The following is a 15,761-nucleotide window of genomic DNA, read 5'->3' on the forward strand; positions in this document are numbered from 1 at the left end:
GTGAGCTTCCCGAGTCAGGTGCCGAGTGTGTGAGTGTTTTGAGCTGAACTTTGAGAGCAAGCCCAATGTGAAAGGGTATCCAAAACTGCGATAAAAATAATTATTCTCTTAGAGAGCGGCGATTGGGTGCCATTGACATCAAGAAATGAGACTCATGATGGTTTGTGTGGTGTAGGTGGGAGTATGGAGTATGGATGCTGGGTAAGGTACCTTCCACTCAGCTCACATGGCAGAGCGCACCTTCTCCACACTTGGGACGCAGGGCGCTAATCCGAATCTGGAAAGTACTGATAAGATACTACTGACCTGACGATCCCCGCTAGTCGAAAAAAAAGTTACTGACTTTGTCCAACTCTCGCTCGCCCTTCTATCTCCATTTACACCCAGGTTATCGGCCAACATCAGCGACAACATTCCCCCTTTGATCGCGCAAACTGCACACCTTCATCATGGCTCCGAAGCGAGACTTTGAAGAACTTGGCTCCCCTGGGCCTGATCAAGAAGGCTTCAATGGTGCGGCCAAGAAGCGCAAGCACAACACAAAGACAAAGCATAGGCCGAACGAGGGAACGTCAGGATGGGCCAAGAAGCGGACGCGCACGATCGAGCGACTTCTCAAGCGGAACCACGACCTTCCCGCCAACGTCCACAATGACCTCGAACGCGAGCTGGCCGCTCTCAAGGCCACCGTCTCCGACAAGGCTTTCCAGAAGAAACGAAGCGCCATGATCTCGAAATACCACATGGTTCGCTTCTTTGGTATGTTATTTCTTGATTTATCTGGCAGGTTTAGGAACTAACGTCGAGTGCAGAACGGAAGAAGGCATCGCGATTGGCAAAGCAACTGCGCAAGAAGATTGAAGAAACAGAGGCCCCGGAAGAGCTCGAGGAATTGAAACGGGATCTCCACATCGCCGAGGTTGACGAAGCATACACTCAACACTTTCCCCACGCCGAAACCTATATCAGTCTGTACCCCGTCGACAAACGGGAGAAGGAGGCCGACGATGACAAGAACGATTACACACCACTGAAGCAGCGAGGTCTGCTGCATACGGAGCGGCCCCCAATCTGGTCCGAGGTCGAGCAGGCATTGAAGGAGGGGCCCAGTGCGCTACGAGAGTTGAGGGAGAGACGGTCACCGGGTGGTGTGGAGGAAGAAACCAAGCCTCAGCGCCGCGAGAACAAGCCCAAGGCGCAGGCCAACGTTGGCAAGCCTGTGGCAAAGACGCAACCAAAGCAGCAGACATTCAAGGACAAGAGCACATCGAACAACAAGGACGATTCGGGGGCCACGATGAACCGCAGAGAGCGCCGGCGACTGATGCATCAAAACAAGCAACCAGTCGTGAAGAGCGACGACGACGACAGCGATGGGGGCGGCTTCTTCGAGGAGGACTAAGCACTGGGAAAAGAGGGAAATGGAAGAAATGTCGATTTTCATGCGCTGCTGGCTTCTTGCTGGGCGTTTTTCTCGCATACACATTGCATAGATTGTTGGTAGATACCCCTGCTGCCGATGGGTCGAGCGTGTGTGTTCGACCAGGCTGTAACCAACACAATTGAGCGATTCCAGGATCTCAGACTCGACGAACCATGAAAAGTAAAGCAGTTTCTGCCTGACGATGCGATATGATGCGAGTCGTCGGCCTCCCACATAGCCTAGTCCCACCGAAGCTGGCCGTGCCATGACCGGCCCCCCAAGCCACGGCCGCGGCCCAGTCGATGACCTCGTCTAGGCACACCACCATGAGAATGAGGCAATACCGCCTGAGCGCGAGACAAATCGCGTACACTTTTGAGCAGCAAGGATCCAATCATTGAGCGTCTCGATCCTTGGACGACCCTGCGTAGATGAGGCCGGCAAGGATGAATCAGTTGGTCAATGGAGAACCCCTCCAAGTTGCCTATTTGGAGAGATCTGACAATGAATGGGGCCTGTATCTTACCTATTGTGTGTGGTTCGCCATTGCGATCTTGGAAAAAAGAGGGCGGTTCTTTTTGATTCCGCAAAAACTGCCATTGTTGGCTTTATTTACCCAATGGGTCAATGGCATATCTACATAATCCCCTCAGTCATCATATAAAAAGATCTCTGTACCGTTCATCAGTAGACAACCTCCGAGTCTGCCCAACATTGACCTCTAGAAGGGTGATCTCATCACGCTTCGTAGAGTTCGCAACAACGCCTCAACTGAGTCAACTCCGACACTCTACCACCAGCAAACCACGAACCATGGCTCCGTCTACCATCCGGGGGGGTATCCCCTGGGATCTCCTCATTGAGTTTGCCAAAGAGAAGAAGGCGGAGGAGGAACAAACTGGTTTGCCTGCGCAGTTGGGCCAGCAGCAAATCACCGCTATCTCGTCCCTCATCTCGCTCATCCCAGAGCCTGATGTCACCGAAGGGAACTGGATCAGCACTCTGAACAGTAATTGATCTCTTCTTTACCTCTTTACACATTGACTAACACACTTCAGCCTACTGCCAGCAGAACAAGCACCCCCTCCCGCACTGGTTGCCCAGTGAGACCTTCAACGTCGTCGCCCACGGGGTCAGTCTCCAACGTTCCCGTGTCAGCTGCCACCTCCCCTGGTGCAATCAGACGTTCCCTCAGGAAGGATTCGGTTACGAGCCCGGTCAGGATCCCCCGACATTCAAGAAGGCGCAGCAGGCGAAGCAGTTCGCCGCCATGCAGGCCTACGACTATATCCAAAGCACCCGGGGCAACAAGCGACCTGCCTCCACGACCCAGGGCTCACCCTCTCGCACTAGAGTCAAGGCTGAAGAGGACAACTCGGACGGAGGCGTTTCCACGATCGCTGTGCCTCCCCAGACCGGCGGTGCCTCCAGCAGTACCCCCTTGATCCGCGAGCGAGTCGCCCTTCTGGCCGGCCAGATGAACTATGGAATTCCAGAGTACTTTATCGAGCAGGACGGCGAGACTTGGAGAGGCTGCCCAATCTTTAGAAACGATGGACGGATCCCCGAGGGTGTGGGCGCCGTGAGCGGCTACGCTGATCGACAGCAGGCTGAGGATGCCGTCGCTGAGAAGGTGCTTGAGTGGCTCGAGCAGGAGGTTTTGGCAAAAGAAGCGCTACTTGGCAAGACTACAGGCCAGACTTGATGCCTTGTAGTATGTGTTGTTGTTGTGCTAGGGGCGCTGGGGAGCCACGAGAGTCATGTCATGGCTGTCAAGGACAAAGACCAGGTGAGAGTAGCCACAGCTGGTAAATGAATTCACGACCACCTTTCAAATGATACGGCGTCATGTAAGCAATCACGTAGTTTTGATTATTTATGTCCTCCATCAAGAACCACCCCGTCTCCCTCCTCTTCCTCCCCTTCCACCCCTTCCACCGCCACGAGGCCCCTTGTTAAAAGGAGGCCTAATCTTCAACCCACTGGGCAGGTCAGCAACATGCTCTCCATCCTGCCAAAGCACGCCAACATCAACATTCCGGCCCGTCGCCAGCTTGAAGAACTTGGAGCTCAAGATGCCCTGCTCATCGCCTTCGGTCAGCAGCACGCCGTTGTCGCTCATCCACCACTTGACGCCCTCCTTCAGGCTCGCCTCGATGTCGATCTCGATGACCAGCTCGGCGTCCTTGCGCATACCGCTCACTACGCCTTCCTCGGGGGTTCCTGTTGAGCAGTGTACATGGTTGCGGTTCATGGGCTTCAAGCCCCCCGTCTCAACGATCTGTGGCCAAAAGTAAAAGAAGGTACCGTGCAGGACGCGGTCAGGCACGTTTCCGGCCTCGATGGTGATGGGTGCCAATAGAGACGCTGACTCGAGCTTGATCGAGTGACCCTGGTTGGCGCGGATGAGGTAGTCCTCAGGTGAAGTTGATGTGGTTGATAGGGATGGGTTTGTACTGGGGTTGGGCTTCAGAGTAAAGCGCTGCTTGTCGTTGGAGGCGACTATGGATTGCACATCATCCAAGGTGACTTTGAGAGAGCGTAATGGACCCCATGCGAGCTGTGAGAATGTGTTAGCTGTGTCCGGAGTCGAGTGAAGCATGTTCACGGCAGTCCATACGACAGCCATCACCAGTCGAGCTTGATTTCACTTACCACTGAATTCAGAGGCGCATATCCTTCATCGTCAAGCTGAATACCCGCGTTCCCAGCCTGATGTCTCAACAGCTTCGACAAGGCCTTTGATACCTGAACCTCCCTTCCCTGTCCACTTCCACCACCACCTCGGCCCTTTCCCCGTCCTCTGTCACCCCTTCCCTTAGAAGTACTACTTTGAACTTTTTCCTCCAGTTCTAGAAGTGATGCGTCTTGCGCATCTTCTCGGAGGTTGTCAGCCATGCTGCGTGTTTGTTGCGTCAAAGTTGTGGGCTGAACCGAGAGAGATGTCTTGGGACGGTTTATAGCACTTGAATGACCCAAGGATGTATAATGAGTTCTTGGGATTTGGAAGAAGCTTCGGCCTGAGAGAGGAACAGACGAAGGTAACCTTTTCAGCTTGAATGTGTAGAAAGAGAGCATCAAGCCCTTTGTTAAGCTGGAAGGAGAATTGTGGTGATGGTGGGGCTAAGTACCTTCACTTCGGCCTGACTCAGCGCTGCAGTTTCTAGGCTACCAGCCTCATAGACCAAGTTTGATACATAGAGCCATGACATATCGAAAGATATGAATTGAGAAGCCAATAACACCTACGCATGTTTAGAGTCTTTTGTGATAAATCTCATTTATACGTGTGGTTTATAAATCTTCTTAACAATCGTTATTTAAGAGAAACCAACATCTTTGCACATCACAGAGACAAAAGAGTACATCGAATGAACCATCAAAAGACAGATCGTGATTGCCACGACCGAGCCATATCATACATTAGACTAACTGGCATGTACCCATATGCTTATCCTGGTCCCATTGCATTCCCCCTCTTGTACGCCGTCGCCTTCGCCTCCGAGAGACAGACGGACAGCCGCGGGGGTTTCTTCACCATGCCGCCGCCCTGTGATGCGCCGTTTTCAAAGACAACCATCCAAACTCCATGATACAACTTTTTCTTGCGGGCTTATTTCGTCTTCCTTGTGTTTGTGTATGTATGTGCCTCTTCTGGTGGGTGACAGCGTAGGTATGTACACTGGGGTTGAGCAGCCATCGACTTATCGACGGACCTGCTCGTCATGAATCGTCAAGCCGAATCAAATGCGACAGAAAAGGAAACGGGGTGCCTCCCGTCCAAAGCGGAATATAAGAAAATAGCCACGTCCTGCGGTCGAAACATAAACTGTGTGTATAGTGTAATAGTACAATCGTAAAGTCAATGCAAATCGTTGTCATTGGCGTCATCTGTAGCCGCCAGCAGCTGTAGAAGGGTTGGCAGACGCAACAATGCTGTCTCGATTCGGCCTCCTGATCATGCTGCCGGTTCGGTTGATCAACGTAGTCTGTCCCAGCGACATGTAGCGTTGTCCGCGATCCTCGGCGAGCTTGTCAGCCACCGTGTTGTTGTTATTGTTGTTGTGATCCTGCTGAGTGGATCTCTCTAGATATCTCCGAGGGGGCGTTGCCATATTAGTCGCTGGCGTCGCTAGCCGGGAAACAGTAAGGTTGGAAGAGGCGAATCGTCGGCGGGGAATGGCTGAAGTAGTGTCAGACGCTTGTTGTTGTGGCGTCGCATCATGTGTCACTGTCCGAATCGCGTTGAGATCCGTGTGTGCTCGCGAAGGTGATCTGAACTTCATTTCGTCCTCGCTCTCGTCGCCAACTGTTCCTCTCCGGCCGCGGACAAACAGTGAGGTTCTCCGGCCTTCGTCGGGTTCCTCGGTTCCTGCGCGTCGAGTTCTCAGCAACAAAGACGACTTCCTACCATCTTCTGGTTCCTCAGTGCCTGCCCGGCGAGACCGGGCCACCAAAAGAGAAGATCTTCGCTGCGAAATCGGCTCCAGTGGAGTAGATGGCGTAGAGTTTGACACACGAGAGGCAGGGAGCGAGTTTCCGTTGAGAATGTTGAGCCTCCTCTCCTCAAACTTGGACATGGCTCGAGGACTAGTGTTCGCCCTTGCCAAGGCCTGCTCGGTGTTCGAGAGACTCGGCCGACGTTGATGTGTGAAGCCGGTAAATGTCTTGTTGACCGTCGGTGTCGTCGGTGGGTCGTTCTGAGCAGGCGGGGGAGCTTCCACCGACTGTCGTGGTCGCGTTTGGGTCACCTCCTCGCCCAGGGCAAGGCAGAGCTCTGTCAGGCTCCGGCACACACCGTCCGCTTTCCGTCTCAACTGGCGATCAGTCACGGTTGTGCCAGAACCAATGGTGCTGGCGCCACTCGAGATTGGCCCGGGCTGGCCGACGGTTCCCATCATAGAAGAAAGCGCCATGGCATCGTTTGCGGCAGCCTCGAGGGCCCGGTAGACTTCGGCATCAAGCAGAGCCTTGGATTTGGCAAGAGCGGAGTGTAGGATCGGGTGCGATTCTCGGTGCGAAGACGTGGTGCTAACAGCGTCCGCGTTCTGATTACCGTTGGTAACTCGCTTAGGTGATGAGGAGATGGTGGTTACCGTTGTGGTTGCTGTTGGTGGTCGTTCATCTGATAGTCTCGATACAGCGGCGCCCGATGTTGACGGGAGCTTGCCTGTCAATTCCAGACGGTGAATCCGAGACTTAAGATCGTCAAGCTCATCCCACACCGTTGAGGGTGCTGTGGTTGACAAAGTGGACTCGGTTCCTTCGGGTCCGTTACTTGTCTCTTGGTTTGGTTGGCGCTGGAAATCGAAAGATCGAACTAGTGGGGACGAATTATACGTCTTGTTGTGGTGTCCCAGAGCAGATTTGTACGTGGAACTGCGCGTTTGCCCGTTCGAGTTCGAGTTGTCGGTGACTGAGGGACGTCGGCGAGACGTCGCATCGTTGCTGGGCTCCTGGAAGGCTATCGATCGAGGCGTCACCGGTGATGGCCGGATGGTCGATCGGCGACTTAAATCCTCTCCAGGATGTACCGATGCGGCTTTATCCCTCGTCAATGACCGGTAAGTAGACATGCGAGAGACCTCACTGGCTCTCTCGTCGTCGTAGCCCCTTGACCGGGACGTTTCCTGCTGGTCAGAAAGGCGACGCCGCACCTGGGGAGGTGAAGAGGGCTGGCGGGTTGGAACAACGTTGGATAGTGGTCGGCGATGGGAGAATCGTGTTGATCGTGACTAGTCCAGTTAGTATTGGGTCGAGTAGAAGGAGCAACGCTCGGGTACGGTTTCAGAAGCGAGACAAGTGAGCACACATATGAGAATTTCCTTATCTCAGTGGATCTAACTCAGTCTCTTGCGACTCAAGAGCCCATGCGCCGGAACAGATACGCATGGACCATCACATGGGCGTAAGACAATGGGTTGGCAGGAAAAGCAATTTACTCACCACGACACTTCGAGTCTCATCCGCAGGCTGCTCATCCGGTTGTCGCCGGGAAGCCTCCTCACGGGCAATCTTGAGGAAAACGTCGCCGGTGTCATCGTTGTCAAAGGCGTCGTGTCGGTTCGAGAAAGCAGGTGCCGAATGCAAAACATCATGGTCGGCTCTGCCCTCTAGAGCGCGCAGAGTTTGGTCATGGTTGGAGTCGGGGCCGTCATCCCCAAAATCGTAGTAGCGCGACCTCGAATTCATGTCGAGGGTGAGGCTCTTGCGAGAGCCCGATGAGCGAAAAGCCCGGATCGGGGGAACGCGAACGGGATTCGAGGCCGGCGGCTCCGTATTGTTACTGACGCTGAGAGGCGGCCGGTAGGAAACTGGAGGTCGCTGCGAGAGGGACGCTCGCCTCTCATCGATCGAGCTCGGCTTGGACAACGTCTTGGGCAAGATCAATTCTCGCTGACCAGAGGAAGGAGAACCCTTGGCTGAACCGCCGTCGGATGAGGAGGGGTAGGAAGCGTGAGCACCCTGGGCACCCTGGGCGGCCTCGATGGCCTCGATGGCGTGCAGGCGTTCCGCGTTCAAAGAAAGTGGCGGGCCAGTGGAGGCCGCGGCGGCTGTTGATCTGCGAGATACCAAGGATCGTCGGGTCCGATTCTTGTTGGAGGAGAGATGCGGGGAGAGGGTGTCGCCTTGGACAGGTGCAGGTGCGTCGGGAACGGATGCGGGACGCTTCGCCTGGGGTGAAGGCTCAACTACCGAGACGTCTGACGAGGGTTGAAAGGAAGAGGCCCTGGAACGCGATCGCAAAAGCGGCGGTGAGACGTCGTCGGTGGGCGAGAGTTCAGTGGGCGAGGTTGTGTTCGCGGAGGCGATTATGGTCGCAGATGCAGATGCAGAGACTGATGCAGTGTCGGCGTGTTTTTCGTCGTGTTGATGCGTTGTCGGGTGAGAAGGGTTAGAATGGGTCGTCGCCGGGGCCGTCTCTGGTGCTGAGAAAATGTCTGGCGCCGCGACTGGTCCACTAGCAGAAGTGCTCGAGGGCGCCAATGGGCCTGGATCTGCTGATGCTGTGGATGGGAGTGCGCCCGGGACCGGGTGTGAGACAGAGGCCGGGGCGACGCTGGAGCCCGGATTGGGTGAGACAGGCGGAGAGGGAGCGTGGAGCGCGAGAGACGGCTGCAGCGGGAGCGCCGCTGATGTGTTTTGGGAAGTGGCGGGGGCGAGAGAAGCCGACGTCGAAGTGTCAGTGGGTGCGTCGGTGATGAGGTTGTGACTGCCGTCGCTGGTTGTCGTTGTGGTGGTGGTATTATTATTGTTGTTGTTGTTTTTCAGGTCCAAGCTGGGGATCCGGTTATGGTTGCGCTGGGCATTGGTGATGGTGATGGACAGGGGTGTGTCGGCCTTGCTAGCGCTATTTCCACTGCTGGCCCTTCGGTCAGTGAAGCGAAAGGCGGGTAGCTTAGACGAGCTATGGCTCTGACGGTGCAAATCCGGGTTGACGAGGGCAGCAGAAGATGGAGATGGTTCAGATTGATGGGCAGGCCTGGACGAGTCGCTGGGTGCAGCGAGAATGGGCAGATGCTGGTGGGCACCCTCGGCACGGTTGGGGCCCAATTGGCCCGCACTGGTGAAACCGCCCTTTGCCGTCATGGTCTCGCCCACCGCAGCTCGGTAGCATCCCAGCAAGTGCTTGCAGATGAGACGTCAAGCTTCATCCACACCCTCGAGGTTTGGATGCGCGGGCGGGACGGGGACGCGATGGAGGCCTGGGTATCGATGAGATCTGGAGTCGAATGTCGAATGTCGAAGAGTTCGATTTCTGCTTCAAGCTGGGCGCTGTCCGATATATGAGCTCCGTTGGGCTGTTGTCCTCGAGACAAGACCCCCCGATGCAGTGACTTCTTTTCTTATTAGTGATTACAATGAGCGCGGCAGTGCAAGTCTCAGCATGGGCCGTCCCATAGAACAATGAACTAAGACAGTAGAATGCCTCTCTCGAGCCTCCGTCTCTGTCAAAGCGCAAACGGTATCTTGAAACGCGTTCCTGGGAAACCAGACAATTCCAGAAGAGGGACGTCACAATGGAGTGGGTGCCCGGGTCGTCGAGGGGACCTGGCGTTGAATTGGGTAGGTAGTAGCAACGAAACAGAAAAAACACAGCCAAGCTGGGTTGAGTGGCAGGCGAAGTCGATCGCGGTGGTTTTTTGAGGTCCAGGCCTCTAAAAAGGTCGAAGAAGAGGTGAGGAAAAAAGGGAAGGCTAGGCAAATGCAGCTCCAGTCGGTGAGGTGAGTTTTCAAGATGCTGCCAAAGGCGAAAGGCGAGCGCGTCCGTAGGGGGGGTTGGGTACCAAGAGGGCGAGAGAGAAGGAGAAGAATAAGGGACCGAGGAGCAAGGAGACGAGACGAGAGAGGGGAGGAGAGAAGAGGATGAAGAGAGTATTCGCTCGGGCGAAAGAGAGAGCAGCAAAAAAGAGGAGAGGCGAGAGGAGAGCGAGCAAGCAATGGACGAGAATGAAAGGATAAAAGAGGAGGGGTCTGTCTGTTGTGCTTTGGCGAACGAGGAGCGAGGGCAGCAGGACCTCAGTCGACAAGGGCCCTACACGGACGGTCCCTTTTTTCGATCCAACACCAACACCACTGGAACCTACAGCAGTCCCCTGTTGGGCGAGCGAAAGAGAGGAGGATCCAGATAGACAGGTAAGGTGCTGGACTAGACGCAATCGAGGAGACGAGAGCTTTGGCCTTTGACCAAATTGGCCAAGGAACGACGGCCACGAGCAGGTGGGCTCTCTCTTTTAGGAGGCTTGCAGCAGAGGAGAAGGACACCGCTCAGTCCAAGGCATCAAATGATGCATCATTGTCGACATGCCATGTGTACAGAGTACTTGGCCGACAGTCAACGTTTCCGGCTTCACTTTACTCTACTTGACGAGACTTTACTCGACTCGTCGAAAAAATGCCCCGACAAAGCCGCGCGCCCCCCATGTCATGTCATGTCATGGATACTTGACGTCCTTAATGGATGGAGGGATGGACGGACATGGACGGACGGCTAGACATTGTGGATTTTTGCTTTGGCTGGGTCAAATGCAAGTGGATGCAGTTCGCGCAAAAAATCAGAGACATCAAGCCAGCCCAGCGCCGGAACCATGCTCTCGAGGTCGGGATTGTTGCTGCACAGCACGCACATCACAGACATTGGATCCATGGCTTGTTCTGCTTATCCATCCATCCATCCATCCATCCAGGATCGGGGGAGGAGAGCATGGGATGGGATGGGGGGATCAATTCGATCTGCAACCGACCTTCCCCTGCAGAGACCCTGACGCCCGCGGCGCCGACAACATGTTGTGCTACCTTGCTTGATCACACTACGTACGTGTGAGAGTTGACGACGGTTTTGTTTGAAACGGCTCTGTGAAGCCACAGTTTCTCCTGCATCTCCCGGCTCTTGACGATGCCCTCCTTTTTTGGTCTCTATCTCTCTCCCTGTCAAAGCTTCGGGCCGCCAAAAGCTCCATTCCCAAAACGACCCAAGCTTTCATCCTGTCTCTGCACCGGTGCTGCGTTTGCTCCTGGTCCGATTTCAAACAGGACTATCCCAATTCCCCTTTGCGGTTCCCTTCTCGTACGGAATGCAACTCATCCCTTGTCATCCGTCCTAGCGGCAGAACATGGGCCACCGTTGGATTCAACCGCCCGATGGACCGCCCGCTGAGCTAACGTTAAACGGGACCTGAGCGAGAGATGGGAGCGCGATAGAGTGAGGAGCCCACTATTCCAGGGGTCGGCTCGTGGCTCGAGGAGGCTGGGCGCCGCCCAACGAGGGATAGCGCCAGGGCGCCCGTGGGAGCTTCGACCACCGGGTCGTAGACCAGAGGGAAACGCCTCTGCGGAACTACATGTCGCCATCCCTGTGCTGAAACAGAGGCTCTCTGGGGGTAGGATGCGAGATGGAGCCGTCTATCGTCCAGTGGTACTTACATCTGGGCGCGGTATCAGGGGGGGGAGGACAAACATGAGATGATTGCTCCAACCCCAAGATCCCGAGATGGATGCATTCGGCTCGCACAAGTGTCCTCTTTTCTTGATTTGGTCTCAAGCAGGAGATAGCTGGTGATCGACAGGTACGACGTGACGCCAAGTTCCACAGCCGACAAAGTCTGAGCAAAGGGCCGTCGTCGTCGTGAACCACTCTTGTCGTTGGAAGTTCCAATGTTGGTCGAGCTCTCCCCCACCCCCGTCCACCTTGAGGCCGGCACCTGGACCAAGCAGGGAAGCCCCTTGCACACTCTGCGAATACCCTCAGCGCTCAGAATCCGTCGTGGTCCCAAGATGGTTACTTGTTCGCGCCATGTACCGGGTCCCGAAGCGTTTTCTCCGATGAAAGGACCATTCGCCTGTCTCTGGCCTGCAACAGGACCGCCGTTAATTTGACGTGGGTGGTTTCGTCTCCATCCTTAGCAGCGCAGATCTTCGAGAGCCAATCCTGACGGGGAAACTCTTGGCCGCTGGATCGTCCATCCATGGATTGTTACTGTTACTGTTGCTCTCCCTTTCTCATGTGGTTTTCGGCGGATGCAACCGACGATGCGGACTTTGGGACGGCGCATGCGAGGCGTCATGTCAGTTTGTCGTTAATGCGTCGACCTCATTTCGTTTCTCCCCTTCTATACCTAGGTAGCGCTGTTTAAGCGTGCTACCTATCCCATATCCATATCCATACTATCCAAATCCCTCCGCTCTCACCTAGCAAGCGAGCGAGCGAGCTTCTGCAAGGCTACGATTGCGGAAAAGACGAACTAGGTAAAACTGCAGCCCCCTTGGTCTACTTACCACTTGCCGGCCAAGCTGCAGCATTGTTTCTCGCTTGCTTTTATTGCGGCTCCCCCTCTTCTGCAGTCTCGACTTCTATTTTGTGGGGTCCTATGCAGGCATTGACTTTGGGTCTAGTGTTTAGCGGATGAGAGCTGCATTTGAATACGGGATATTGCGCCCGCGCGCTTCACGACATATCGACAGCATCCATCGCTGAATCTGTCCTGCCGGCCGCCAGGCCAGGGCCTTGCAAGTCAAGTTGCCCGAGGCCGAATTGCCGTTGAATCCTTGTGGGGCGACCTCTGATGAGCCGCAGTAGCTCACCACACGTGTCTATCCCGATGTCGCTAACCGCATGGCGTTGGTGTTTTGGGTCGATAAACAAATTCATCATCGGCAGTGCCTGGTCTGGGGCTTCCCGGAGATGGCGTGCTGGCTGGATTCGGGCTCATAACTCTTTCGCGTTGCGTCGCGTTGGGCTTCGAATGTCTTAGTCGAGCCGTGTGCGGAAGTGAACCCTTAGGTCCAACATTGCTTCGCATGGCTTGACGAACTTGTCGCAGGCTGGCTCAATATGACGATTCCGTTCCGGGTTGGCTATACAACCGTTTTTAGAACATGTCTCGTGGACAATGGCACGTTGAAGTCGTGGAAATATACACATTGTGTGATACAGACGAGAGCAAGACTGTCTCTTCGTCAGGCAGAGCCCTTTACGCCGTGTTCGAGCAGTCACATGGGGTGTGCCAAACAATCAGGTTTCATTGTATCTAGACATCGATAACAGTTTGATCGGCCCCAGTTGGTGTTTGTTATTTCCAACCAGCTGACCTCCAGTTGAGTGTCAGTCTGCCAACATGTCGATACACGCCTCAACGCCATCCGAAACGGTTACCGTGGACTACATACCAACTAACAACACAGCATCATTCCCGGATATAACGCCCAGTTAAACACGATTATGACGAGCGAAACATAGGACCTAAAGAACTTGTCTCGGTTCTCCTATTCCTCGTGATGATGGTCTTGACTGGCTACCCTGTACAAAAACGTGGGTTCAAGACGGGCATGGGCACGCCAACAGATAGACCAACGGCAAGCCAATGGGTTGGTATTGACTTCTTAGTGGAGGCTTGTCGTATATCACTTCGTGGATCTACGGTCGCTGTGCTTTTGATACGCCCTGGCATGTTTCGACTGACGACATTGCGATCTCACCTAACACTGCAAACTACCGGGCCATCTGAATATCTTTGAATCAAGCGACATCTAGCATGCCGGTACCAGTATTTCATGCGCATGGACGCTGCTCCAACTCCCATAGATCGTATAAAGTGCCATGGTTCTTATCTATGTTTCCCGGGGGAGACATAATGGTTGAGTTGCACCCGCCCGCAAAGGTATCACACAAACAACCTGCAGAAGCCATGCTGGGAAACATATGGACACGAGAGCACAACTCATGGTGTAGTTCGGGCTCCCGAAAATGACAAACGACAGATTGGTGTAACGAGAGGAATCGTATGGCTGACGCATTGGTTTAGCTACCTATCTGCGTCTCCTGAGTGATCAACCCACGTCTCGATGGCCAGAGGTGAGTTGACTTTGGGTCATGTATTTCCTTGCCACCCACTAGGACCACCATAACGCGACCAAGTCAACACGTGCCCTCGAAAACTATTTCCTCGTCGATCGTGGAACTCAAAAAGCCTGGTTATGTGGGAGTGGCTCAACTCCTCGGGGCTTGATGCACTCACACGTAGGCCCATATCTGACGACAGACGACAACTTCAACCAACAATGGCTCAAAAGCACAGGAACAAACTACCCAGACACTCGACACACATGCGCCATACCAAAAACACGAGCTATACGAGGATAAAGAATTCATCGTTTACAATGGTTGTCGAGACTGACCAACAGATGATGAACCCGTACGGGTACCCTAGACACAATTGGGACACTTACACGGAAAGACAAATCCCGGGACGCTCGAACTGCGAGAGCCGTCTGACCAACCCGGTCAACGGAAAAAACAAACAACACTGTCACTTGCATAAAGGCGGCTGCTGTAACCCTACGGTTGCTGGAGACAATGCCATTACTGGTCTGAGTTTCGGGACGTTCCGTCGAACCTGAAACTCCAACACGGAGAATCGTGCCAATACCACCAAAGACCCATGTACAGGAAAATTATCCATGCGCTTGGTAACCTCTTATTATTGAAGATGAGCTGCTCCCCAGCGTGAGCAAGTTGGGGAAATGGCGCCATGCCGCGTAGAGTAACCCCTATAGACATAGGTAGCAGTTCCCACGGCATCGCGTGTCTAGATCGAGCCTAAGTAGAGCAAGACGGGACGACATGACATGAAGGAGGTGTTCCGGCCCGGTATTGCTGCCCGGCAAGTTTAGCGACCTTGAGATATCCCGGCTGAGGCACTATGCTGTTAGAGTTTGTCTTAAGAGTCATCTTAAGAGCTGTCTTAAGGACGTCGCCTCGTGGCAGGACGCGAGCGGGCACCACGGGATATTCCAAACCTTGAGGTCGCGCTGGATTCGGGCCTGCCCTTCCGGATAGGGAAAGCACAAAATGTCAAGCCCGTTCAATGATTCATCAGGCTATGAGATCATGCGGACCTCGTTCGTGTTTGCCACCTCTACACTGCCAAAAGCTCCAGTGGCAAGACCCTGATCGGCAACGCGTGACGCAGAATATTTTCGGGAGGACAAAACTGTGGCCCCAAAACAAAGGGCGAATTCCTATCCGACTCGGCCGAGTTCAAACCGAGCAAGGAGCTTGAAGGATTCCAGTTGCGATATTCCTTGCAGTGGCATTGGCGGTAAGAAGACAGTTTGTTCGAAACAAGCGCCAGCGCGGTCGACACGCCCAAGCGTTTTGCATCAAATCCATCCGTCCCATCACAGGAGTCAAGCAGGAGACAGGAGAAGTTTTCAAGGAGGATGGACGATCAAGACGGTTGCGTTGCGCGTAGCAAGAGGGCGAAGCGACCCTGCAATGAATGAAATGGGCGAGTTCTCGTTTCAGATTCAGACCCGCCCCCAAACGCGTCCATCGGCGGGCTAGCCCAGCTTCAATCTCGGGCTAGACAATGGCGCGCCCAGGGGTCCCTGAGGATACACAGCACAGTGCTGGAGAAACAGCTGCAACTTTCAGGTGGCTCATCTGACTAGAGGGAACCGTCGTGACCTTTGCTGCCTCTGACAGGCCTGCAGCAGACTTGGCCTTCCGGCAATGGCAGGAGGTCGTAAGCAGAGGCAGATGAACCCTGCAGGGGACGATGGAGATGACTGTAGTCACTGTAAGTCCCGTCTCGAAACCCGCCCTGCGGGAATACGACCGCCTCAGCTAAAAAAAGGCGTCGCTATTTGAGATCCAAGTGGGTTTGTTGCGAACATCGCCCCTGGCCCCGAGCCTCGAGCAATTTGACGTGCATCGATCGTCCAGAGGCCAATCTTACTGTGCCGACTGCAGCATCACCTCCTGCCTTGTTCTGCTTCTTGCGCAGTATGGGATCCATGACTGGACTCAGCTGGAATGGGGAAGATGGAGTGTGTTAGT

General features: G+C 54.4%; 4 protein-coding genes across 4 annotated transcripts; 2 read left to right on the forward strand and 2 right to left on the reverse strand.

Annotated features, from left to right (window-relative positions):
- Nucleotides 1-449: 449 nt before the first annotated feature.
- On the forward strand, nucleotides 450-1,402 carry NCS57_00612000 (RRNA-processing protein EFG1; the record flags this gene model as incomplete). Its single annotated transcript, XM_053056018.1, has 2 exons — nucleotides 450-759; nucleotides 813-1,402. 2 exons carry the CDS (start codon nucleotides 450-452, stop codon nucleotides 1,400-1,402), a joined length of 900 nt encoding a protein of 299 aa, XP_052914973.1.
- An 834-nt stretch (nucleotides 1,403-2,236) lies between these two features.
- Nucleotides 2,237-3,128, forward strand: NCS57_00612100 (uncharacterized protein; the record flags this gene model as incomplete). Its single annotated transcript, XM_053056019.1, has 2 exons — nucleotides 2,237-2,432; nucleotides 2,482-3,128. 2 exons carry the CDS (start codon nucleotides 2,237-2,239, stop codon nucleotides 3,126-3,128), a joined length of 843 nt encoding a protein of 280 aa, XP_052914974.1.
- A 183-nt stretch (nucleotides 3,129-3,311) lies between these two features.
- NCS57_00612200 (2'-phosphotransferase) lies at nucleotides 3,312-4,510 on the reverse strand (the record flags this gene model as incomplete). Its single annotated transcript, XM_053056020.1, has 2 exons — nucleotides 4,079-4,510; nucleotides 3,312-3,983 (listed from the first exon to the last, which is right to left on the reverse strand). Exons 1-2 carry the CDS (start codon nucleotides 4,499-4,501, stop codon nucleotides 3,312-3,314), a joined length of 1,095 nt encoding a protein of 364 aa, XP_052914975.1. The 5' UTR covers nucleotides 4,502-4,510.
- Nucleotides 4,511-5,310: 800 nt separating this feature from the next.
- NCS57_00612300 (uncharacterized protein) lies at nucleotides 5,311-9,013 on the reverse strand (the record flags this gene model as incomplete). The annotated part of the gene is made up of 2 exons (XM_053056021.1): nucleotides 5,311-7,158; nucleotides 7,370-9,013. The coding sequence occupies 2 exons, from the start codon at nucleotides 9,011-9,013 to the stop codon at nucleotides 5,311-5,313; spliced, it is 3,492 nt and encodes a 1,163-aa protein (XP_052914976.1).
- Nucleotides 9,014-15,761: the final 6,748 nt, after the last annotated feature.

The sequence above is a fragment of the Fusarium keratoplasticum genome, chromosome 4 (genome assembly GCF_025433545.1).
Source record: "Fusarium keratoplasticum isolate Fu6.1 chromosome 4, whole genome shotgun sequence".
In the NCBI taxonomy this organism is placed as follows: Eukaryota; Fungi; Ascomycota; class Sordariomycetes; order Hypocreales; family Nectriaceae; genus Fusarium; species Fusarium keratoplasticum.